The sequence below is a fragment of the Ochlerotatus camptorhynchus genome, unplaced genomic scaffold (assembly GCF_037179485.1).
Source record: "Ochlerotatus camptorhynchus isolate MF236.1 unplaced genomic scaffold, CSIRO-AGI_Acam_v1.1 ptg000107l, whole genome shotgun sequence".
In the NCBI taxonomy this organism is placed as follows: domain Eukaryota; kingdom Metazoa; phylum Arthropoda; class Insecta; order Diptera; family Culicidae; genus Ochlerotatus; species Ochlerotatus camptorhynchus.
The window spans coordinates 1,345,250-1,369,683 of record NW_027040597.1 but is presented as its reverse complement, the minus strand read 5'-3'; the positions used below and the strand labels follow the sequence as shown (position 1 = coordinate 1,369,683).

Here is a 24,434-nt window from a genome sequence, read left to right as displayed (position 1 = left end):
TATTAGACACAAGAAGAGGCCAAAAAGCAAGCGTCCGACACACAAAACCCGTCAAATCCACTTGCAGTCACAATCAACGATTCTACGAATCGCGAGCGCTCACGAATCATAAAACCGCTGACTGCGACACTCTGAAAGCGAAATTGACAGGCTCTATGCGTCAAACACCCGCCCTCCAATCTCCACCCGCATCCAACAGCACAAATCTCCATTACAACATCTAACGAATTCAAAACTCCGAAAATCACTCATCTATAGCAAGTGAGTGGAAGCAACCCTGCATGCAACCATTCTTAATGATACACTTGTTCTGCCTATCTTTCTATTAGGCCTGTGGACATGCGTTAGCTTCGAAACTTCTTACCAAACTGGGTAAATTTTCAGATCACAAAAAAAAACTTGAAAAAAAACTTTCAAAGGTAATTACAAGTAAGATAAATATTGATTATTTTACGCGAAAACGAGCAAGTAATATTAAATCTCTTGTATCATATGCTAATGCAAATTGACTGTAACAAAAATAATATGCTTAAATAAAATAAAATATTAATACAATTATATGCAAAATTTACAAGAAGATCATTACTTTGTTGGTGAGAAGTTTTTAATAAGCCCTCCCAGTTCCTCTGTATACAGAACAAATCTGATACTATAATCAGAATTGCTCAGTCTGCATAATGCAGCCGATTGCATCAAGGAAGTTCTATTAACAACCAAGGTATCGTTTGAGGTATACTCAAGCATTAAGAAGGTGATATAGGACATCATCATCGTTGCAAATATAAAGAAATTAAACATAACCCTTTGCTTCAGTACCGTCAACCTCCATGTCCATGGGGAGGGGCTTGGTGTACAATGTAGACTGTTCCAGAAAGTATAAGCACACCTTATTTTAACGGTCACTTTGAATATAATGAAATATATTCTCATTTCTGAATGACATAGCAGCAAAAAAAAAAGCTCAGTTTTGTGTTTCCTGTCAAAATACGTGGTTTTACTCGGGAACAACGAAAAAGTATCGTGCACAAATGATGCACTGTGAGCGGACTCTCCTTGAGAAAATTGGCCAAGGAAGAGGGTGTAAGCGTCGGAGCGGTACGAACTGCGATTAAAAATATAGAGAACAGTGTACGTTTGAAGATGCGCCGAAGAGTGGCCGGAAATCCGGTCCTGTAAGTCCGGATATCGATAAAAAGATCAGGGATGCCTACACACGAAAACCAGCGACTTCCGTTCGGGATGTTGCGAAAAAACTAGGGACCTCGTCGAGTAACGTCATGCGTGCCAAAGAAAGACTTGGGCTAAAAACATACCGGAAGCAGAAAAAACCCAAAAGGAACCCAAATCAGGCCGCATCCGTGAAACCACGGGCCCACAAGCTCTACGATTCGTTATTGTGTCGAAATTCTGGGTGTATAATAATGGACGACGAAACGTACGTGAAACTAGATTACAAAACGCTTCCCGGACCACAATTCTATACTGTAAGCGAAGGCAAGGACAAACCCGAAACGGAGAGGGCAATTTTTACCGAAAAATTCGGTAAGAAGGCTATGGTTTTGGCAGGCAATATGCGAGTGTGGTAAAACATCTAGTCCGTACATCACAACGGAGACGATGAACACTCAGAAATACGCTAAGGAATGTCTCCAGAAGCGATTGTTGCCGATGATCAGGCAGCACGAAGGTCAAGTAGTATTTTGGCCTGATTTGGCGTCATGTCATTACGCAAAGGACACTTTAGAATGGTACAAAAGTCAAAATGTATGTTTCGTGCCGAAAGACATGAATCCGCCGAACTGCCCGGAGGCACGGCCAATCGAGACTTTTTGGGCTTTAACCAAAGCAAAGCTTCGAAAATTAATAAAACCAGCGGACGACATCCAAAAATTCAAAAAAGATTGGCCAAAAGTGGTCAAAATGGTGGGAAGTACCACTGTGCAGAAGCTAATGGGTCATGTACGAGGAAAAGTTAGGAGTCTTGGCTATGATTAAATATGTTGATAAAACGAGAGTAAAATATCATTTGAAATACAAATACAAATATGATTTGCCAAATAAAATTATTAAAACTTTAAAAAACATGACTTTTTTTGTTATTTTTAAAGTGTGCTTATACTTTCTGGAACAGTCTATAGTTGAGAATTTCCTAAGCGGCACTAGTATACACGTGAAATTTTCACAAAACCCTGACCAAATAGAATGTTACTGTCTTGGGCAAAGTTGTTCAGGGGGCCAAGGCCTTTTGGCTGGTGGACAGAAATTCAATTTTTTTTTTTCATATCATGATTAGGTCGCATTAGGTCGACAGTACAGAATTTTCTCACTACGCGGCACTAGGATATACGTGAAATCTTCGCATATATAATATCTCGAGATCCTGAACAGCTAGAAATTTACAGTTTTTGGCCAAGCTGTTAAGGAGATATAGATCATTTGGCTGATGAACAGTAGTTTTGAAATTTCTCAAAACTTGGCGAGCAATTCTCTCATATCAAATATCATAAAATAAAAATTCAATTTACATCAGCCTAAGTGGGATAAGACAAAAATATTCTGGATTTCTTTTGCTGGTGAAGATTTTCATGCAGATTTATGGATACATAAATTGGGGTGAGTCGTTCCATTTGTATACCTCTGATAAATTAGTTGTAACACGTATCTCAGATGGAAAATATTATCTTATCAATATCGCTGAAACTTCCACCAAATGAATGTTTAGAGTCTCTCTTTAATTTTAGGCTTATTTCAACATGTCTTATCGAGGGGTTTAGAAGAAAACAAAAATCGCGTGCACGGACAACGGGAGTAATTCAGAGAGTGATGCACTTTTTCTCAGTTGAATGGAGCAATTAATAAAACCGTACACTCCCGATTATAAGTTTAAGGACACCCCCAAAAACATGCAAATGTCTTATGTTTATATTTTTGTAATTTTACGTCCAATTTTCGTTCTTTTTTAGAACATTTGAAAGACTTTGTATGGAAATACGAAGAGGCAAATTGCTCAATATAATTTTCATATTTTGTATACCAAAGGTTCACCCAAAGTTACACTATTTTTCAAAATTTACTCTGAAGAATCATGATTGATTTTCTCAGAATTGAGTTGAAAAAAACTGAAATTAAAAGTGGTAGTAGAACCCTTATGCTATACTATTCATACCATTCAAATAACCTAAGGAGATAAAAAATAGGACGTAAAATGAGAGAGCTTTGAACGAAACAGATTTGCATGTATTTTGGGGGTGTATTTAAGCTTATGATCGGGAGTATAGCTTACTCAGCGCTGAGTGAACTACGCTTTTGGAAATTTCTCCAGACAACTGAGTGAAGCAATCTCATGACTGAGATAGTCCTATGGCTCGACTGGGTCACTCGTGTATATATAAGGGAAATGACGGCTTCGGCATGACAGACTATTTTCGGCAACACTAATTGAAACACTATTTTCACTGGATTTTCTTACGAAAACACTTCGCTGAATGCATGCAAACGATTCTTTATGCTTTCAGCTTCAATTTGACTATATGTTTACCACTGAGAAAAAGCAATCTAGCAAGGTTTTCTTGAAATGCAACACACGCACTACAAATTGTAGCTGATTTCGAGTTGCCGATAATAGAACAGCAGATTTACATGCAGTTCAAATGGAACGGTTGCCGAAGAAAAACTGGTTGCCGACAATACTCGCTCTCACTAGAGAAGATTGGAGCTTTGTAAATGCGTTTCAAAACAGTTTTTGACAATTCTTTCATCTGAAATTGTTAGAGCAGCTGGCAGCAAAAGATTGTAAACAAACCAATACTGCATATGTGTGCGTTCCTTAGAGAAAAGGGCTATAGAAAGAAGGTCGCTGCTTAGGTTGCTGAGAATACGTACATTCCTCTATATATTTTATACATTTTACATTACATTAACCAACTTTATGCAACATTTTCGGTTGCAAGAGTAACAAACAGGTGGCCCACGGTTATCTTCTATTCAATTTTGAATATTTCTGAAAATAAAATTTAGATAAGAAAGTGGTAGTACTTTACTAACGTACAATACTTGATTTGGTTTTCATCCGGTATAAATGCACAAATCATTGATAAATCAATAAAGAGAGAGGTCTCGTCGAAATTCAGAAGAGTGTTTCTTCATAAGTTGGCTGTCGGTCTAATGAATGCGCAATTAATCTCGAGGACGGTTATCCAAAGTCTCCCAAAAGACGCTAAATAAATCTTGCATGCAGTTGTGCCAACAAACCATGGAATCACAGAAGAGAAGTCATCTGCGAAAAAAATGAAGGGAACTTGTAAAACCTGCGGACGTACCCGAAACACCTCTATTACCCTCAAGTGTGGTAGATGCAAAGGATTTACATGTAAACAACACGCTACGGTTACAACGCTGTGCAGAAGTTGTGCAACAGATGATTAGAAGATATAGTTGTGAACATCATATGTACAAAAAATCTGTTTAAAATATGTTACGTTAGAAGAGAAAAAAAAACAACAATAAATAAAACAATATGTGGTACAAATTGAAACAATATGATCACATCGAACTATATGCATGACTTCTAAACCTATATTGGGTATAATGGAGGTATCTAGTTCCTTTTCACATCGAAATAATAAAGCTGCATTTGATTCAGTATATTTTACAATTCACATGACTACTAACGCTGCAAAGTGATAAAATTCTGAACTAATCAACTCACCATCCGGAAGAACTTTGCCGCATGTACAACTTCGACGATGACAGTTACTTCATGACCTTAAGCTAAAGCATATACAAATATTTCACATGTACACTAGCGCCGCATACCGAAAATATTCTGAACTATTTACTGTTCACCAGTCAAAAAGCTTTGATCTCCTAAACAACTTTGCCAAAGACAGTAATTTTCTAGCTGTTCGGGATCTCGAGCTGTAGCATATATGAGGATTGCACGTGTATACTAGCGCAGCGCAGTGAGACAATCCTGAACTATAGTTCACCAGCCAAAAGACCTTGACCTCCTGAACAACTTTGTCGTAGATAGTAACTTTCTATCTGTTCAGGATCTCGAGATATAGCATATGCGAGAAGTATATATGTATACTAACGCCACGAGGTGAGAAAATTCTTAACTACTGTCTACCAGCCAAAAAGTCTTGACCCCCTAAACAACTTTGCCGAAGACAGCAACTTTCTAGCTGATCAAGATCTCGAGCTATTAAATATGCGAGAAAGGCACGTATATATTAGCGCCGCATAGTGAAAATTGTCATCCAACAAAAAGGTCTTGACTTCCTGAACAACTTTGCCGAATACATTTACTTTCCATCTGGTTAGGATCTAGAGATATTTTATATGCGAGAATTTGACATATATAGTAGCGCCGTGAAGTGAGAAAACTCTGAACTACTATCCACCTGCAAAAAGGCCTTGACCTCCTGAACAACTATGCCAAAGACAGTACCTTTCTATCTGGTCGTGAACTCGAGATTTTTTATATAAGAATTTCACATGTATACTAGCGTCACGTAGTGAGCAAATGCTGAACTATTGAGTACCAAGCAATAAGCTTTGACCTCCTAAAAAACTTTGTTGGAGACAGTAACTTTCTATCTGGTCAGGATCTCGAGATATATCACATGCGAGAATTTCACATGTACAGGGTGCGTGACGATTTTTTGCAGTAAATGGCATATTTGAGAAAAAATACACCAGTTAGGTATTCTAGCAATGAATTTTGTGCGATTTATTTTTTTTCGCAACATATGGAAGTTGTGAGTAAATTTATTCAAAAAAATTGCCTTCCCTTTCGACAACTGTAGTTAGACGCTTCCGGAAACTGCAGTATGCACGTTTTAAAATGTTTCGATCCATAGATGTCATCACTGCCTTGATTTTAGCTTTTAGCGGCTTAAGTGTGGTGTGAGGGGTTCTATTGGTATCCCGTTGGACGACGCCCTATACAAAATAATCCAACGGATTGATATCGGGACTGCTTGGGGGCCAAATTTCTTCCTCCCAAATTTACGAAATATTTTCCGTAAGCCATTTCTGTGCTTTATTAGCAGTATGAGCAGGTGCTCCGTCTTATCACTCTCCCAAGCCTTTTTTAATATTATACACTGTTCTTTCAGACACATTTACCGACCGAATTTTTTCTTTCACGCATACTCCGGCGCGCAACAAAGCGACAACGGCTGACAGATTGCTCTCTTGTTTCGACATCTTTACGTTTACTCAACATTGTTTGTTTAAATCTTACACCTAACAGTATAAGCTATCCAGTGCTGCCAAATATATCTAAATCATGATGCACAAGCATGAGAAATTACTATTTGAAATTTACTGCAAAAATTCGTCACGCACCCTGTATACTAGCGCTACGTTGTGAGAAAATTCTGAACTACTTTCCGCCAGCGACAAGGCTATGATCTCCTGAACAACTTTGTTGGAGACAGTAACTTTCTATCTGGTAAGGATCTCGATATATTCCATGTTGTAATCAATTAAGTCAAATCCCACGTAGTATGGTCACAGTTTACGCGGTTTCCATTTACATTTTCCCTATCATCCGCATTTTAAAGTATTTACTGTAATCAAAGATTAGCTTGTTTAGATCAAAACGAGTTTTTTGAGGATACTCGTTGGTTTCAGATCGATAGGTAACTCAGCAACAAAATGGCAATGGAAAACTCATGTGTGCTGTACAAAGTACAACAGCGCGAGTAACGGAGGGTTAAAGTACCTATGCTTTGCAAAAAATTTCAATCATCATAATGCTTTGAAGTGATGGGAACTTATCCCAATTATGAGTTCTATTTCGAGAACAAATTAAATGATGCTGCGCATTATGCTAGCACAGTGTTCACTCGGTTGTCGACAAAAGCAGGCCACTCTCGATGTGTGCTACGCGATCGTCTGTTTTCTCGGCAGCAACCATTGTGTGGTCCTCCTCATTGTTCTTCATCAGCAGTTCTTTCGGTCGATGCGTCGTCGACTTTGGAAAGCAACCGTTTCGTGATGAGTGTGTGAGTGCTGACCACGTTTTGCGTCCATTGCTGCAATGGACGCGCTCTGACCCTCGTTGGCGTACAACAATTTGCCATACAATGAAACTATTGGAAGCGGCTCCACTTCTGATAGAGGAGGCTTTTTGGATAGCGGAAGATAAAGTGTTTATTGTGTTGTACCTTTTGACTATAGTTTTGTATTGTATAGTGACCAAGAATCCTCGGCTCTGTAAAGTTAATTCGGTTGAGCCTTATCAAATAAATTAATAAACGAGATTATGCTAGCACACCAACATTTCACGTTATGGTCTAACTCTGTCTAGCTGATAGTCGTGGGAATCTTCCACCCGTTCCTCGTTGATTTGAATTCCATCATTGTGTAATAGGTCGAAAATTAGGGTATTGACAGTGTAACACTAACTGCAGTAATTTAGGCTGATCAAAGCTAAATTAGAAGTTGTGAAGGCTTTCCACACCATTCGCTCCTTACTTTTAACATCCCGAGAATCACATCTCATATGTAACTGCTTCCCGCAGAATGTGCTTATCTAAAAGTGGACAATAATTTCTCGTATTTGGAACCTTCAACGCTCTATGTCCACGGAAGACGACAACATATCCAACTCGAAAGACTTCCCCGACCGAACCGTGACTCGAACCCACCGTCTCTGGCCTGGTTACACCGTGCCATTACTGACTAGGCTATCAGAGTCCCTTGATTGATTGCTAACCTACATCCAAATCCCGTTTGTGGTTCTGACTGCGTACTGTGGTGAAGGGGCTATAATCGTAACGTTCGAACCATACTTCAACACAACTTGTTTGATTTTCAAATAATTTATTTCAATTTCGATAAATATGATATAGGTACAGTGAGCACTAACCTAGTAACTATGGAATTACACAACAAATTTTACCTGACCTTCAGTTGTCCCTAATTTCGATAAACAAAAACGCTTCGTAGCTTGCCTATAAACTATTTCGCCTTAAACTTATTCTTTGATTTCTCGCTCATTTTAGAATGTTTTACAAGTTCCTTCGTTTTTTTATATAATACAACATGTTTCACATAATACAGAATGCTTTGAACTTACATCGTAGTCTTAGGTTCAGTTTTCCTCACACTTTCTTAAACATAGGAGATTTTTGATTCCGCGCTCGTTGAGAAGCTTCACTTAACACTAGCTATTCAGTCTTCGCGTGGTCTTTGCTTTTTTTTTTCTATTATTACGTCAAACAATCTTCAACAACGACTAGTCTTTACATGCTTTGAAAACAAGTTCATATAAACTAACTCCTGTCAACACAAATCCCCGCATCAGTGCGCCTTTCGCGCAATGTGCAGAAAGAACCCGATCCGGTCTTCGCTTCTCTCGCCGCACATGTTACACTTGAACACCTCGTCGTATCCGTGGTAACCCATGTGGATTGTATACAAGACATCGTCCCGGAAGCTGATGTCGCAGTACTTGCACTCGAAGGTTCGGACCGCCGCCGGCGGTGGAGGGGGAGACGCCACCGGCGTCGTTTGCACCGAACAATCGACCATCGTTGGTTGTTGTTGTTGTTGTGGTTGTTGTTGAGGTTGTTGCTGCTGCTGCTGCTGCTGCTGATGCCTTTCAAATCCATTGGAATGTTCATCGTCCGATTGGTCCATCGGTGACGGTGCGGTTTCCAGAGCTTTGGTGAATTCGCTCAGTCGTTCCAGCTTGAAGGCACGGCCCTTGCGACGGTTCTTACCGGTACTTCCACCAGCTCCGGAGATGGTGGCTGTCGGATGGGATGTGCAGCTGGTGGATGGGGTTTGCGGCGTTGGGGGTTCTTCCGGAGCAGGAGCGGGTTCGGAGTCAGTTTCCGAGGATTTAAGGTTGGAGCTATCGGCGGCGGCAGCCGTGATCTGCTTGAGGAGCTCCTCGCTCAAAGTGGTGGTTGGGGCGGTGGTTGGGGATGTCGAGATGGAGGAGCACTTGGAGGGGGGTTCGGTGGAGTCTTCGCTGGTGAGCTTGTCAGTGAGGCTGGAGGAGAACTGTTGGTGGAAGTTGGGGGAGAGTTGGGCCATGGCGGCCTGCTGGTCTGCAAACATCTGGAAGTTAAGATTCAGGTACGGGAACAGGGAGAGGTTGTTGGAGGCGGCGCTCTTGAACATGTGGGCTAAGGGGTTCGGCAGGAGCTGGTGTGGTAGTAGGGTTCGGGACAGGTTGGTCGGTTGAGCGTTGGGAGGGGTGAAGGCTGATTGGTTCGGGATGGATTGGTGGGATTGTGGGTTTTGGGCTGGTTGGTTGGGTTGAGTTTCTTGCTTGACGTTCTGGGTTTTCTGCGATTTGGTTTTCGGTCCTCGGCGGGTGCCGTAGACGTCGATGATGGGAAGGGGGTTTGGAGTGCCATCCAGGTTAAGGACCACGTCCGGTTTGTGGGAATACTTCCGGAGGTGTAGCTTGAGTGAGTGGCAGTACTTGGTGGCGTAGTTGCAGTCGGCACAGCGGTACTGGAACACGTTGGAATGGGACTTCATGTGGGAGTTCAACATGGACTTGTTGACGCAGCTGTAGGTACATTTGGGGCACTGGAAGGGCTTCGATCGCTGGTGATTTCGGAGGTGGTATTCCAGGTGGTGTTTGTACTCGGTGACGAATGGGCACTTGGGACACGTTAGCATCTTTTCTGGTTTGATGTGATTTCGAGTGTGTTCCCAGAAGTTTAGCTTCGTTACCGCAATGAAGTCGCACTGCTTGCACTTGAACTTTTTGACCTTGCCGTGTGAGTTTATTTTAGGCTTTCGAATTCCATCTTCGTCTTCACTACCATCGTAGGACTCTTCACAGTCCGAACCGTGATCGTCATCTTTCTCGGGAGTCTCTGCAGCTTCCTTGGGGGACTTTGGTGGCGTTACGTCCATCGGTGGGGTATGCGTTGGCGTGAGCGTTGATGACACGTAACCGGAGTCTTGCTTCGCATAGCTCCGGTTTGGAGTTGTCTGCCTGGCTAGCTGCTGCTGGGTTGGAACGAACATTCCAGCGTATCCAGGTGGAGTTAACGGATTAAACCCGAGTGGATTGTACCCGTGGATCAATCCGTTGGTTGGCTTCACATCGTAGTATTGACTTCGACCGCTCATCGAATCCATGCTGTCTACGCTCTGTGGTGACGTTGGGCTGGAATGGGACATTGGAGTATCCTGCTGCTGGAGGTGATGATGATGATGACTCGGGTATTGTTGACCGTAGCTGTTCGAAGTATCCGATGGCTCCGACTTGATGGTCATGTCGTACCAACTGCCTCCGTTCGATTGCCGCTGGGCAAGCGAACTGGACATGATTGAGTCAAAGTTCTGCATTTCTGTTTCTAAAGGGAATCGGAAGAAGGGATGGAAGGAGAGAGATAGAAAACCATTAATAAAACGCGCCATGTTGCTGATGTCGGATATTTTTTGCGTTCTGCGAGGGTGAACTCCCTCACAAAAATTGCCTTCCTATGTGCGGCGAGGCTATCTGCACACACATTGCCAAGAGGAAGATTATTTTTATTTTCATCGCGCGAGCTTTTTATTTACCCTGGGCGGTGGAACGAGGCTGTACGGATTCGATATGAGTTTTCCCTTTCTTTGGATCGTTTTTTTTTTGTGGCATTCAGGAGGGTTGGAAAATCGATAAAAGGGGAAGAATATGAGCGTTTTTTCCGTCTCAAGACAGATTTTCCGTTTCCCAGGAAAATTGTCGCCACGCTGATTTCAGTCCCATTCCCGACTTCTTGAGTCAATATTTTCCTACAGGGCCCCTTAATTTGCCCCGAAACAACAACCAATAACTGTTCTAAAGGATTACGTCCCGTAACCGATCCGAAAGCAATCGCTTTAAGCAGGGCTTCATCAAATTTATTGCTTTACAGTCCATCTCTCCAAAAATCGAAAGTCACTCGACCCCAGCTCGAAAAAGGGACATATCATCCAAACGAAAACATTCTCCCAACCAACCAGCCAAGCAAAAAAAAAAAGACGATTCTCTCCGTTTACGACCTCATTTGAATATTCATAGGACGGGCCCTGGGAGCAATAAAACAGTCACTAGGCAGATCGTAAAAATCCCTCTGCCCGCCCGGAGAAACGGGGTAACCGTTTTCCCAAAACAACAGACATTGCTCTAGTTTTGGTTTGCCAAACCGAGACCGACAGTGACGAGCGAAAGAGAAAGTGACTTTTTTTTTCTACCTCCAGTCCGCCGGGGGTCCAGAACGCCCCGTGTTTGATTTTTTGTTTCTGCCAAGGGTAGAAATTTTTGACAAAAGTCAAACTGACCGGTCGTAAAAAAAATTCCAGGAAAATGGCAAATATTGCGACAAAAGAGTTGACCTTCGAGTCCAAACTTACCTATGAGCTGTTGAAAACTTGAGTTGCTTGCTTGCTTGTATCAGCAATTATTCATTGTATCCAACGAAAACGACTTCAACTCTTCCGATTCGCACAAAATTCACTTTATATGTCAGATAACTTCACTGAATCCTTTTCCTTGAATCGTCTTCTTCGAATTTCACACTACCTAAATGCACTTATGAAGTCATCTATCCCTTTAAAACACAAGATAAGTTTTTCTTCGAAACGCGTAAAAATCACACTCCGCGTGCAGTAACCTCTTTACTCGAATGTGCGTAGAGAGCGAAGAACCTCACGCGTTGCAAGCACTTTAAAAACTGATCCGAGATTTTTTCGGTAATGTGTGACCCTGACGAAGACGACGTCGACATCGAGTGCATTGGATTTATTTTTCGGGATGACCCTCACTGTGTTTCCCTTTCCCAGTGCAGTGGCAAGGGAAACTCGACGATGGAAACAAGGGAGGAACAAGCAAAAAAGGCAATGCTCGTTGAGTGGCCTATGTTTTGGTCGGATTGAGTTACCGGGCCTATATGATGGCCGAGGGGTGCTCACCACCCTTCCCTCCTGGATGGCCCACTCTCAGGATGTATGTGAACCGAAACACGCTGCTGACGGCGGCGGCGGCGGCGGTGGTCGTGTGGACAATGAAATCGAAAGTGATGTTGATTTTTTGTTTATGCTCATTCGGTTTGATGGTGTTGCGAGAGGGAGAGAAATGGGAATGAATGAAGGAGGACACTCAGCACCCATACATGGACGGGTGGGTGAAGGTGCGTGAGGGTCTCAGCAGTTGTAGCATTGAACTTCAACCAAGGGATCTCACGGACGGTGGTGGTGATGTTTTGGTTGGAGGGGTGAAAGAAAATTGGAAAAACGAAAAAATACGATAATGGATAGCACATGGGCTTTCGAGGAAATCGAAGCGTAGGGATAAAAAAGATTGACCGTTAGGAAGCAGGGAAAGTGGGGATGCTTTTTGAAGTCAAGTAAATAGGAAGTAAATGGGTTGAGTCAGGATTTTTTTTTTCAATCTGCTGGAAGAGTAGGGGGAGTGGGGGCAATTTCGCCAATGGGGCAATGTGGCCACCACCTGCTTAAAAATTAACTTATTGAACATATTTCACGCAAAATCTTTTGAAGGCTTGATTGCTTAAGTCTAATTGAACTATACATTTGAAATTTGGTCTAAAAATACTATTTTTTAGTGCGAATCTTTCAAAAATGTTAAACTAGCTCAAAATGTCAAAAATGTTATAGGATTTCTGAACCAGAAAATTAGGGATCGATTCGACGCCAAACGGTTGGTCACCACACTGTACTATCTTCGACCTGGATGACACTTGGCCAGGCACACAGTGGCGTGCCTTCATACAATGGTCGGACAAAACCTAAAATGTTGCAGAATCTGGCTGAAAATCACATATTTTGTAAATTTTGGATTCCATTTTTGACGTCGGAAATCATAAAAATGTGAATTAAATTTTATGTATTTATTTATTTCGTCAACTTTGGAAAAGAGGTTGAAGTATAATTTTGTCTTTAATAAAAATTAAGCAGCGTAAGCTTTACTATTTTTTTATGAGTTATAATGCCTTATGGAGTAAAAATATTGTTTTAGTTTATGCCGAGACATTGTAAAGTCAATGGTTTCGCAGTATTGATCGTAAGAGGCCATCATGCGGTTTAATGGCCCATATTTTGCATAATTTGTGCGATGATGGCTTTTGGCAAATAAATTTCGATTTCGGAGTTGCCGAGTAGGTGCATGGAAAGTTCTTTGGAGTCTATGCGCTGCGAAACGATATCGTTTACTAATGAAACAATTGCATATTAACGACGCTCTTTTAATGTTTGTATGTTTATAAGCATGCAGCGTGCTTCATATGATGGAAGAGGAAATGATGTCCAACCTAATTTACGAAGAGCGTATAATAGAAATTGTTTCTGTACGGATTCTAATCTTTCTTCGTGCGTGATTGAAAAAGGAGACCATACAATGCTGCAATATTCCAGTACTGACCTCACATAGGCAATATAAAGAGTGATCTTATCTTTCTGATTCCTGTGAACCCATTGATTGAATATTTGTTAACCTATATTAATTCAAAAAAAAATGTTTATTTAAGATGCTAAACTCATTTTTGAGGACATCACTTAAATAACTAAAAAATAATAAATAACCAGATGTTGTGATTCACAACACTTTTGTTCTTGATTCCATGGAAATGTCATATGAAGGGCAAATCCTATGAAGCATCAAAATAGCCATGACGAAATGTAGCAGCGAAATATTTCACCACTTTGTTCCACTGAAAATAATTAAATCTGTATTTTGTTTCCACTTTGTTTCAAATCACAAATGACGATGGTTTAACTATTATCTATTATATGAAACGGTACAAAAGGCCAAGGATTTTAAATAAAATATTCAGTAAATCAAAATACTCCGAGTAGGCACGCTGCCTCTCGGAGGCAAGAAAAATCATTAGTTTTGATTGGATTCGCAATTCGAGTTCACTGTACCACCGCCGAGCAATTGGAGTCATCCTCGTTAACCGAAATAAACACAACGTAGGGCCTCATCATTGGATGAATCATATGGTGCCGTGACCAGGATACCGGTCAGCTGGAACGAGATCTCCAATTACAACGTCGGAAGGACGAACCATCATCAGCCTAAAGCAGTGCTCGATCAAGACCTAGACGCAACCGTATCACCGTCATCGAAGTCAACAAGATGGTATTCCTAATTCCTCATCCTACAACACTTTACCCTGATTGAATCACAGCAGTTATGGCTCACTGGCAAAGTGATCATTTTTGGAGCTTTGTCCTCCAAGCTCGATTCAATCAGATCCTAATCCCTTTGCTACCTCCCGGGAACTCAGGCCTTGCACTTGGCATAGTCAGGCCAGGGTTGTCTAAGATGACACAACCGCCACAACGAGTCTCCCAGCGCCAGGATCAGCATATACGTTAGTCCCATGTCGACTATTCCTATTCCGAATATGTTCCCTTACCTGCGGTTAATCATATCGAACGAAGCACTAGGAGGATGCTATTGCGATCCAACATCAAACCCGATGAGAGCCAGCCACCACTACCAGAGAAGCTAAGGACAAGCGGCCATGGAACCGGCATACATTCAAACAAGCACCATATCTATCAAACCAAGAATAGAAGCAGCAGCATGAACGACCATTAGAACAGAATGAATAGAAGGACGCTCAACTCATCAGTCACCATCGCGCATGCAGTTGAGACACTATTGTTTTTAAAATCATGTAGCTATGGATTAGCTTTTTCATACGTTCGACTTACTAGTCACTAGGAATATTTTCACAAAACTACAAATCGCAACAGGTTTAGCTTTGATCATTTCATTACGATTAAACTAAAAAAAAAAATCTTTGTATTTTTTGGAGGCCGGGATGTTGTGATTCACAACACTTTTGTTCTCGATTCCATGGAAATGTCATATGAAGGGCAAATCCTATGAAGCATCAAAATAGCCATGACGAAATGTAGCAGCGAAATATTTCACCACTTTGTTCCACTGAAAAGAATTAAATCTGTATTTTGTTTCCACTTTGTTTCAAATCACAAATGAAGATGGTTTAATTATTATCTATTATATGAAACTGTATAAAAGGCCAAAGATTTTAAATAAAATATTCAGTAAATCAAAATACTCCGAGTAGGCACGCTGCCTCTCGGAGGCAAGAAAAATCATTAGTTTTGATTGGGTTCGCAATTCGAGTTCACTGTACCACCGCCGAGCAATTGGAGTCATCCTCGTTAACCGAAATAAACACAACGTAGGGCCTCATCATTGGATGAATCACCAGATTTGTTTTATTTAAACTCATACTAACCATTTCTGAGATGTTTAACACGGATATTGAGTATAAACAGGCAAAACCTATTTAAAAAGAAAACGGATTAAGGCAAGTTATTTTTATTGTGGAGCATGTAGGATGGGGGATGTTCGAGTATATATGGTGATTTATTTGTTTAAAGATTTGTGTTGATGATTATCCATGCAGCGATAGAAAGGGTAAACAATTTCTTGCAATTCTAAACAAATCTCAACGTTGTTTGTGAACAGTCCCTTATCGAAAAGTTCAGGATTATTTAGTCCATAGTGAAAATTATAATTAAGTTGTATGGATAATGACTCTGTGTTGCACAATATAAAAAAATAGCATTGTGCGTAATTGAAATAAAATTATTTCCATCGAAATCACCTTAAGGAAATCCAAAAAAGTTCCGTCTAATAATCCACCAAACAATTTTTACTAATCCTACTTAGCTACTATTTTTTTTTTCTTTTCTTTATTAAGGAGACTTTCAGCCCTGGGCTGGTTCGTCTCCGGACACCCCAGAAGGGGATATCCTAAAGGGAGAGAAGGTACAGAGTTTTTATTTTGCGGAGTTGAATGATGGTTGCGGTTCCAGAGGGGAACTTATTTTGCCTTACTGTCCTATGTTGCTATCATCTTTTGTGTTTTCTGTTTTGTTTTGAGGACCCCAGCAGAGCCCCACCGGTAGCAGCTGCCAGGAGAGACCTGGCACCCGCTACTGTCATAATATATATGAGTTAAACCCTCTTGTAGATTCCGGCCTCCTTCGCGAAACATATCAGTTGTGCCTCTGCTACCGGGTCGTTCTGAAGGGCGTCTCGGATGTTGCCCGGGATCCCGTAAAGTTCTCGTGGTCCGTGGAAACAAGGGCAGTTTATTAGAATGTGCTCGACCGTCATTATTGTTCTGCAGGTGTCGCTTTTTTGGCGGAAGCTTCTGCCACTGCTGCTCCCCATGTTGCCGGTTCTTAACCGGGACAGGAATCTCTGGTCGTTAAACCTTGGGACATCCGTCCAGGGAAGGGTTACCCCTTTGGTCTTCCGGATGAAAAGGTATCTCCTGGCGAACCACTCGCGGTCCCATGCCGTCCTGTGGGTTGACTTGATCCAACTTTTCAGGTCCTGTCTGGGGACCGAAGTGTTGGCGAGTCGGCCATTTCGTCCAATGGCAGCGAGGTGGTCTGCCTCTGTGTTTCCGGCAATTCCGCAGTGTCCCGGTATCCACATGAAAGTGGTGCCAGGGGGGTGTGGTTTTCTATGGCCTGAATCCAGGGGTGGCGGGCGGTGGTGGTTTCCAGTGCCGCGAGGGCGCTAGCAGAGTCGGTTAGTACACATAGCGGAGAGGAGGATGGTAGGGAAGCTGCGTAATGGAGGGCTGCAGTCTCGGCCGAGAAGACCGAGCATTGATCGGGGATTCTCCAGAAGTGTGAGATCTGTCCATCAGTTACTCCAAAGCCGACCCTGCCTCCTGCCTTGGAGCCGTCGGTGAAACGGAGTTCATAGTTGTGGTACCGTGTTTGTAATAATTCGGTGAGGCAGCATCTCATTGCCGTAGAGTTGTCTCCTGCTCGGAACTGCTTGGCCATGGATTTGTCTACTCGGATGGGGGAAGAATCCCACTCTCTGGCTCCGTTCCAGTGGAGCTGGGCCACCGGGGGGAGCTCCTGGTGAGCGATTTCCTGGAGGATTCGTTTCCCTTCTGTGAGGAGATAGAATTCTCCGTCTCCGCTTAATTTTTCGTCGAGGCCCACGGCTCTGGTACAGATTGTTTCCGCAATGCAATATCGGAAAGGGAGCACTCCGATTTCAATACAGGCGGTATCGGCTGGTGTTGAGGGCAGAATTCCAGCCGCAATTCGTGTTGCCTGGTTATATATCGGTGCTAGTCGGGTGACGACCGAATCGCTGGACGCACAGAGGAGCTCAATTCCGTAGGTCAGTCGGCTATGAACAATGGTTCTGGCGGTATTGAGTACGATGGCCCTGTTGCTCGTTTTATGCTGCCCGTTGAGGGAGCGGAGGATGTTCAATCGTGTTCGACAATTAGTCCTGACATCATTAAGGTGGGTGCCGAGCTACTAAATTAATGTAACTCCTTCCAACACCTTGACATAATAACTGTTAATGTTTGATACACTAATCGCCATGCTTCTCCATACCGGTCATTTTGACGTAGAACTACGTCTTTGTCGACTATACTGGGGTGCAAATCAAAAAAATATGTGTGTTGAAATAGTGTTAGGTTTTGAACGCTTATAACTTTGCCATTTATAGATTAAAATAAAATCCAAATACGCCAATCGATCAGGTATTACATTACAAATGTGCTGAAATAATTTTTTTTTTCAATTTTCCATTAAAAGCATTTGATGTACAAATGGTAATTCTATCTCTGTTTTCATGAAATAAACGTTAATCGCAAACCCAGTCGTCATAATCGAGTAACACTTGGTTGCACATCGTTCTGCTTGAACCTGAAAAGATATAAAACAGCACTGCTGTCGTTCCTCTGCTCATTACCGCTTCGGACGGCGTGTCAGCGGATAATCTTCACAACCAGCGATGGGATAGGTCCCGTTTAACTAATACGAAACGTGGAGAAGTTATGCATGAAAATACCCCTCTTCCCCTACCCTTTTCCTTATTTGCATGCAGTCACTTTGAAACAACAATGTCCATATCCTAGTGTATGCTGATGATATATCATTAATTTCCTTCCATAATTGTAAATCTTTGGCCCGAAAAAGGATCCAGTCAACTTTGCCCACTGGGCAGATGAAAGAGGTTTCGTTATTGCCCCAGAAAAATCACAACTTCTTCACATTAGTTCCAATAGAAAAGGTATCAGTGAACTTCCAGAAAATCAGAAAATCAAACAAAGCCTCATCCCTGCAAAATAAAATCTAAAAATTCTTGGTATCTACCTTGACCGCCGTCTTCATTTCAAAGATCATGCTGACTTTGTTCGCAAGGCTACGGTAAACAAAATGCGAGTTAAAATGGACAATCCTCAGGATAGTTAATGCATGGCTATTGCCCAAAATTTTATATGGAGCTGGACTCTTTAGTGGAGGTGGTGATGCTGTAGTGAAAAGGCTACGTCCCTTGTATAACCAAGCCTTCCGATTTACTTCAGGTGCCTTTGTAGCAAGTCCCATTTCACCTGTTAAGGCGGAATGTGGTCAGCTCCCATTCGAATACTATCTGCTGGTTTGCCTTGTAACTAAAGTTGTTCGGTGTGTGAGTCTAACTGGTTTAATGAGGTTCCGTTAGTTAATAGAACAAATAGTCTTCTTGAGTCAATAACGAATTTAAATCTTCAATATTTCTGCAATCTTTAATCAGGCAAATACAATAACTATCATCACATCTACACCGATGGGTCGGTTTTTGATGGAAAAGTTGGATATGATATACCTGCTATCTCTATCAATTCCAGTATCAGTTCGTCACTTCAGTATCTTTAGTGCTGAAGTCTTTGTCCTGATGAAAGCCTCAAGTATGAGTATTGATCGCAATGAACGCATAGTTATATTCAGTGATTCCGCCAGTTGCCTAAGTGGTATGAAAGTTAATTCAACACGTCACCCTTGGTTAATTGAGGTAGAGTTTACGGCTATTGCCAATAGAGTTTCCTTCTGTTGGTTTCCCGGGCTTTCCGGAATTCGTCGCAATGAAGAGGTTGACAGATTGGCAGGAAATTGTAGAGAACTTCATGCTGTTGAATTGTCCGTTCCTTCGTCTGACGTCGCCCGGTGGGCTAAAGGGCCACCCACAATAGTCCGTCGCCGTCAGCGTCAACGCATCCATCATGTACTAAAAAGGCTGACGGACGCATTGAAGCAGCGTTGCGCACAATCATGCGTCACGCATTGCGTTTTGACAGTAGCATAATCTCGTTTTAATCATTTGTTTTGGTAGAAGATTTCATATTAAAAAAAAAGTCCGAACATTCTGAATTTTGGAGGCGATTGGTGAATGGCGAGTTGGATTTGCAAGCACCGAGCTAGTTGCCAGGCTCAAATGAAGTGGTGCCGTATTTCATTGTTGGGGGTGCTGCATTTCCTCTTAAGAATAACTTGCTCCGGCCAAATCCAGGTGTTGACCTACCTCAAATTCAAGACAACTTCAATCAACGGCTGTCCAGAGCCAGGAGGGATGGTGATGGGAACGTCAGTGAACCTGGTGAATGGCGTACATTAGTTGATCCTCTGAGATGTATTAACTCTGCAGCCCTTCAGAGAGGCAACAATCCAACACGATCTGCATACGTTGGCCAAACATGAATCCACACAATATTGTTAAAGGATATATAAAACATTGCAATAGTTTAAATTGTCTACAAAGCTATTTCACTAGTTGTATTTTATTCTCACTAAATCACTGACATTTGCTTGGGAATTGGGGTTGGCCCTTCTTACAAATGCAAATTCCTACTAACAATGTTTTCCATGATGTGTTCAAAGCAACACGGCACTACATACGCTTCTGATTACGCTGATGTTACAAAACAGCAAAATGACGCTGCGTCAATTTTGAAAATTTTCAAAATTTAGCACAGCGTCAGCGTTTTAGTACTGGCGCGTAGTGAGCGCAACGCATCTTTGTGGGTTGCTGAACTAAATAGCGTTGGCTCAAACCAAGCTGTCAGTTGACGGTGACGGTGACGGTGACGGACTATTGTGGGTGGCCCTTAAGAGTAAGATCCGAGGAAGCTGGGATTTAGACTGATTTAAAAATAGGTCTTGCGCACTAAGGAAAATTAAAAATCCCACTCTCTCTTGGCCCGGCAACAGGAATTCCAAAGATCGCATTCTATCAAGACTTAGAATTGGTCACACCCGTATCACCGTTTCTCAGTCTGTCACCCATTTCTTGATTGATTGTAGAGCATATTGCACTGAAGGTTTGGAAAATAATATCAACAGTACATTGGAAGAAGTTTTGTCACTACCTAATGAAGAAAAATTATTAAAATATTTAAAAGACATTGGTGTCAACAATGCAATATAAATGTAACAATAAATATTGTAAACACTAAAGGGCGAATGGTTAAAATTCCTCTAAAATAAACACACACACACTTCTGAATACTGCTTTGGACGGCGTGGCACTTGGTACTGCAGCAAGCAGGAGCAAGTCAGCGGATAAAGGTGGATCACGGCGTGATCACCATCTCACAACCAGCGATGGGCTGGATTGAGGCATGGTATTTAAAAATGCATGCCACACATCAATTTTGCGTGGTTCTACGTCATACTACGGTCGTGTCTAGAACAAGCCTTTAATTATTTTTTTTTAAACTATATAAGCTTTTCTACCAAAACAAATAGATTTTATACCCCCATTTCATCAGTTCCAGACCAAATTAGATGAAATTGCTTTCAATCGATCAGGAATTGGTTCAAAATTTTTATTTCTTGCTGAGGTTTAAACATGTTTATGAAAATTGTAGGATTTACACTAACGTTCATAAATACATTTTTTTTTAAAACAAAATTCACTAATAACCTTCAAACATCTAAAACAAGAATCAATTCCAGAAAGATTCGAAGCTGTTTCATCAAAATCGGTTCAGAAATGATGAAATGGGAGCAATATCTATTTTTTAGACTGAATTGCTTGAGTACCGAAAGTTTAAAAACATAAGGTTTTAGCCCCTTGGGGCAATGAGGGGCAAATAGGGACCCATGAATTCAAAAAGTAGAGATTATTTTCCATAGTATCTGTAGCATGTGATCTTTTCGAACTGTTTCAGTATGTTGTGAAGCATGCAATTAAAAAATAAGCTTGGTGTTTCATTTCACTAAACACACATCATGAACCTTTTTTTCATAATTAAGATTAATCCTGATAAGTTTATTCACATGCGAATAAAAGTTGTTTAACTCCTTTTTAACATTAAACCTGTTGTGATCAAATTGGATTAAAATTGAATGTGTAACAGGTATTTTAAGTGAGCTTGTTGGTTTTTGAACATGCAAATCTTCAAAATCAGCTGACTTAGCAACGTTCAAAGTGTTGTCAAAAATCTGAATCTTATCCAATAGTCAATTTTGAGAAAACGTTATTGAATGTGTGAGAGACCTAGGAAAATATAAAAAAACCAAAATATTTTTAGAGGTTTCGTCCGGGTTCCGGCCACTGTGAGGCATGGAAAATCATTTACATTCATTTCGTGCATTTAGGGTAGAGAACTACTTCGGCCTAATCACCCATTTTGGGTCTATCGAGCAGAAAACTTCAAAAAAATCCATGATTTCAGAGTTAACAAGTCAACTATGCGTTTGGTACGATACTTTAGTTAATAAGCTTCCTAACGAAGTCAATGAGAACGCGTGATATGAAGGTTTGCACCCATTATTCCCAAAAACAAAAGAAGTGCTCCGACCGAATCAATTTTTATCTTCATCCGATAGGCCGAAGTGAATTCATTGGAGTTTCAATGGCGTTTCAATGCGTTAGGCCGAGTTTAGAATCCGTAGGCCGAGTTTGGCGTCAAGAAGCAGTGTTAGACTTTTGACAATATCTCAACGATTGGTTTCTCTTTATCAAATCTTACGGTACGTACGGAAAGGTAAATAAATTTGGAAGCCACCAATAATAATAACATTCCGTTTGGTGCTAAACTGCGCTTGATTAAGAAAGACAGAGTGCGGGTTTTGCTTAATAGGCCGGAAATGGGGTAGTTAACCCTATTTACATTCATTTTCCTCTAACTTTTTTCAGCAACAGAATACCGTACAATAATGTAGCAAACTTTTTTAGATTTTGTGATTACATAGAACTTTTGTGAAAAGCTCACATATGTTTTTCTTATGCATGACGAGCTAGAGCGGGCAGAACATTTTACACGTCGTTACACGTTTTACATCTGAGGTCTTCTTCATATAAAATAAGCCTCGCATGAACACATTCACTTATCAAATGTATATCTGAAGTATATTCACACTTCCGGAATAAAAAAAATACTAATCTGATACTGGCACGTATTTCGTTATTATGTTATAGTTGCAATGTATGTGGATAAACAGAAATAGTAATATGGATGGCAAATAAACTTAGCTGAGCATTCCAAACCGTTAGTTAGAACAAACGCCACCTCATACCATGGAACAGCAAGGATTTGATTCTACGTTCAGCTTTTAATACCACTTCTGTGCTTTCAATTTAACTTTTTCTAGATCAAAATTGTGATTATTTTAATTTTTGCAAGAGTCAATCATCAGCATACGCTAATATACATGGTGATTTGACACTAATCCACTGATCCTTGTTCAAGCGTAATGTCTGGTAGAAATTCATTGACTGACATCAGTTTTACGCCTCTTCCGTTATGTGTTGAGTTGATCCATTGAATCGAAGTAGTTTCGAGAAGACAGGCTACAATTATTCGGTTGATCAACGCTTTTGATACTCCTGGATCACTAAGGATGTTTTCGAAATGTCCAGACGATCAAAGGCTTGCTTTAAATCCAGCGACACTAGTATATTGCAACATTCATCGCGCCGTGTAACGTGGGTAGATCACCTTTTCGTGGTACGTTAAGGGATGTAAGATCTACCACCGATTCCTAGTCCTGACTACTTCAAACTAGGTGAACAGGATTTTTCAGTAATCCAAGGAACACATCTTAGTTCTTGTTACTTTTTATGCCTTGTTGATAGTGACAAGACTCGGCTTTGTCTACCGAAGATGATCTTGAAATAAGGAAAAAAAAAATGAGTTAGTTGTCTTCATCTATGTGATTCTTAATCTTCTATTCGTTGTTCCCTAGTTTGAAGTGGTTAAGACTAGGGTTCTGATGGATGGTCATACCTTAATTTTATTTTTTAAGATCCCGAACAGAGGAAAATAAAACATCCATCGCGCCATCGTTCATCTAAAATCCTACTTAGGACGAAAATTTGGTCAGAGGCACTGCGCTTTGCTTGAAAGCCCATTTGGTATGCTGGAACTGGCTTGATTCGTTGCCTTAGGCTATTCAAAAGCAACCTGGTATATATTTAATAAGCCGTCTGACAAAGTGTGATACGCCGATAATCATCTACATTCTGAGGACACTGCTTTTTCGGAATCGGGATTTGAATAGTTTCCGTCTAGGTCTGAGAACTACTGTTATTTTTAATGAACCATACTCACTTCCTCGATTGTGGGTTCGGGTTCTGCGTCTCTCCCATCATCTTCATCAACTGTATGAATTTGTTGTGTATGATTATTGTTGGATGCCTGTTGTTGAGCTTTCTGTTCCCATTTCTTTATGTTGATGTACCTTCTATTTCCTATGCTGTTTAATGCATCTAAACACTACAGTCATTTGAGACAACGGATTTTGATCATTAATTTCTGTCAGCAAATCATTAATTTTTTCAGGGACGTGTTTTTTGAAAGCATCCTGCTTCAATAGCCTTATTCTTCAAAGTAATATCGTTTTTGTTTGCTAAATGCTTCTGATTTGCCATCAAATAGTCATTAGTAGCTTGCTTCCTTCGAGGCGTCAAGGGAGAACATTTAGTTCCAATTGTAATTGACTTGATCCTGCTCCACTTGTCTTCAATATTGGTGTTTTCTTTCAGTAGTTTTGATGCTAGGTTTCAGACAATATCAGTTTGAATTTTTCACGCTGCTCTTGAATTTTCCTTAAGGGGGATTTCCGGTTCAATTGACCTAAACTTTGGATTTTTTTTCCAGGGAACTGGTAAGAGTTAGAGACCTGAGTTTTTTGTCAATTCTTTATTCATTCTTGCTCTACAACTGGGATTTTTTTTAAGTCCAAAAATCCAAAATGGCGTCCAATATGGCGGCTGCCCAGCGGGTACTTCCCAAAGCTGCGAGCAGCCTAGAGGTCGCAAATCGTCACCTAGAAAGAAAATCGGCTCAGTTTCTTGAAGAGTATAGTTCAGAGAATGGAATGAACTAGAATCTTTGAAAAATCTCAAAATTTGACAAAATGGCGGTTATTTACCTAGTTACCGCCATTTTGTCAAATTTTGAGATTTTTCAAATATGAACAAGTTATGATAAAAAATCATATTTTTATGAGCTTTCCTGAATAAATGTCAAATACATCCGAAAGAAAACAAGATGGGGTTTCTTAAACAAAGATGTTTGAAAGAGAATGTTCTATAAATTTTGTGAAAAAACCAACCTTGTATATTGAGAAGCTGAATCAAAAATGTCTAACTTTAGAAGAAGCGCATTAGC

At 40.9% G+C, this 24,434-nt stretch overlaps 2 protein-coding genes across 2 annotated transcripts in view; one reads left to right on the top strand and one right to left on the bottom strand.

Moving 5' to 3' along the window:
* dysc (dyschronic) overlaps window positions 1-24,434 on the top strand; it is a 550,335-nt gene that overhangs the window by 444,736 nt on the left and 81,165 nt on the right. The gene's annotated exons all lie outside the window — the stretch shown is intronic.
* hb (hunchback) lies at window positions 8,317-10,332 on the bottom strand. The gene has a single exon (XM_065219584.1). It carries the CDS (start codon window positions 10,330-10,332, stop codon window positions 8,317-8,319), a length of 2,016 nt encoding a protein of 671 aa, XP_065075656.1.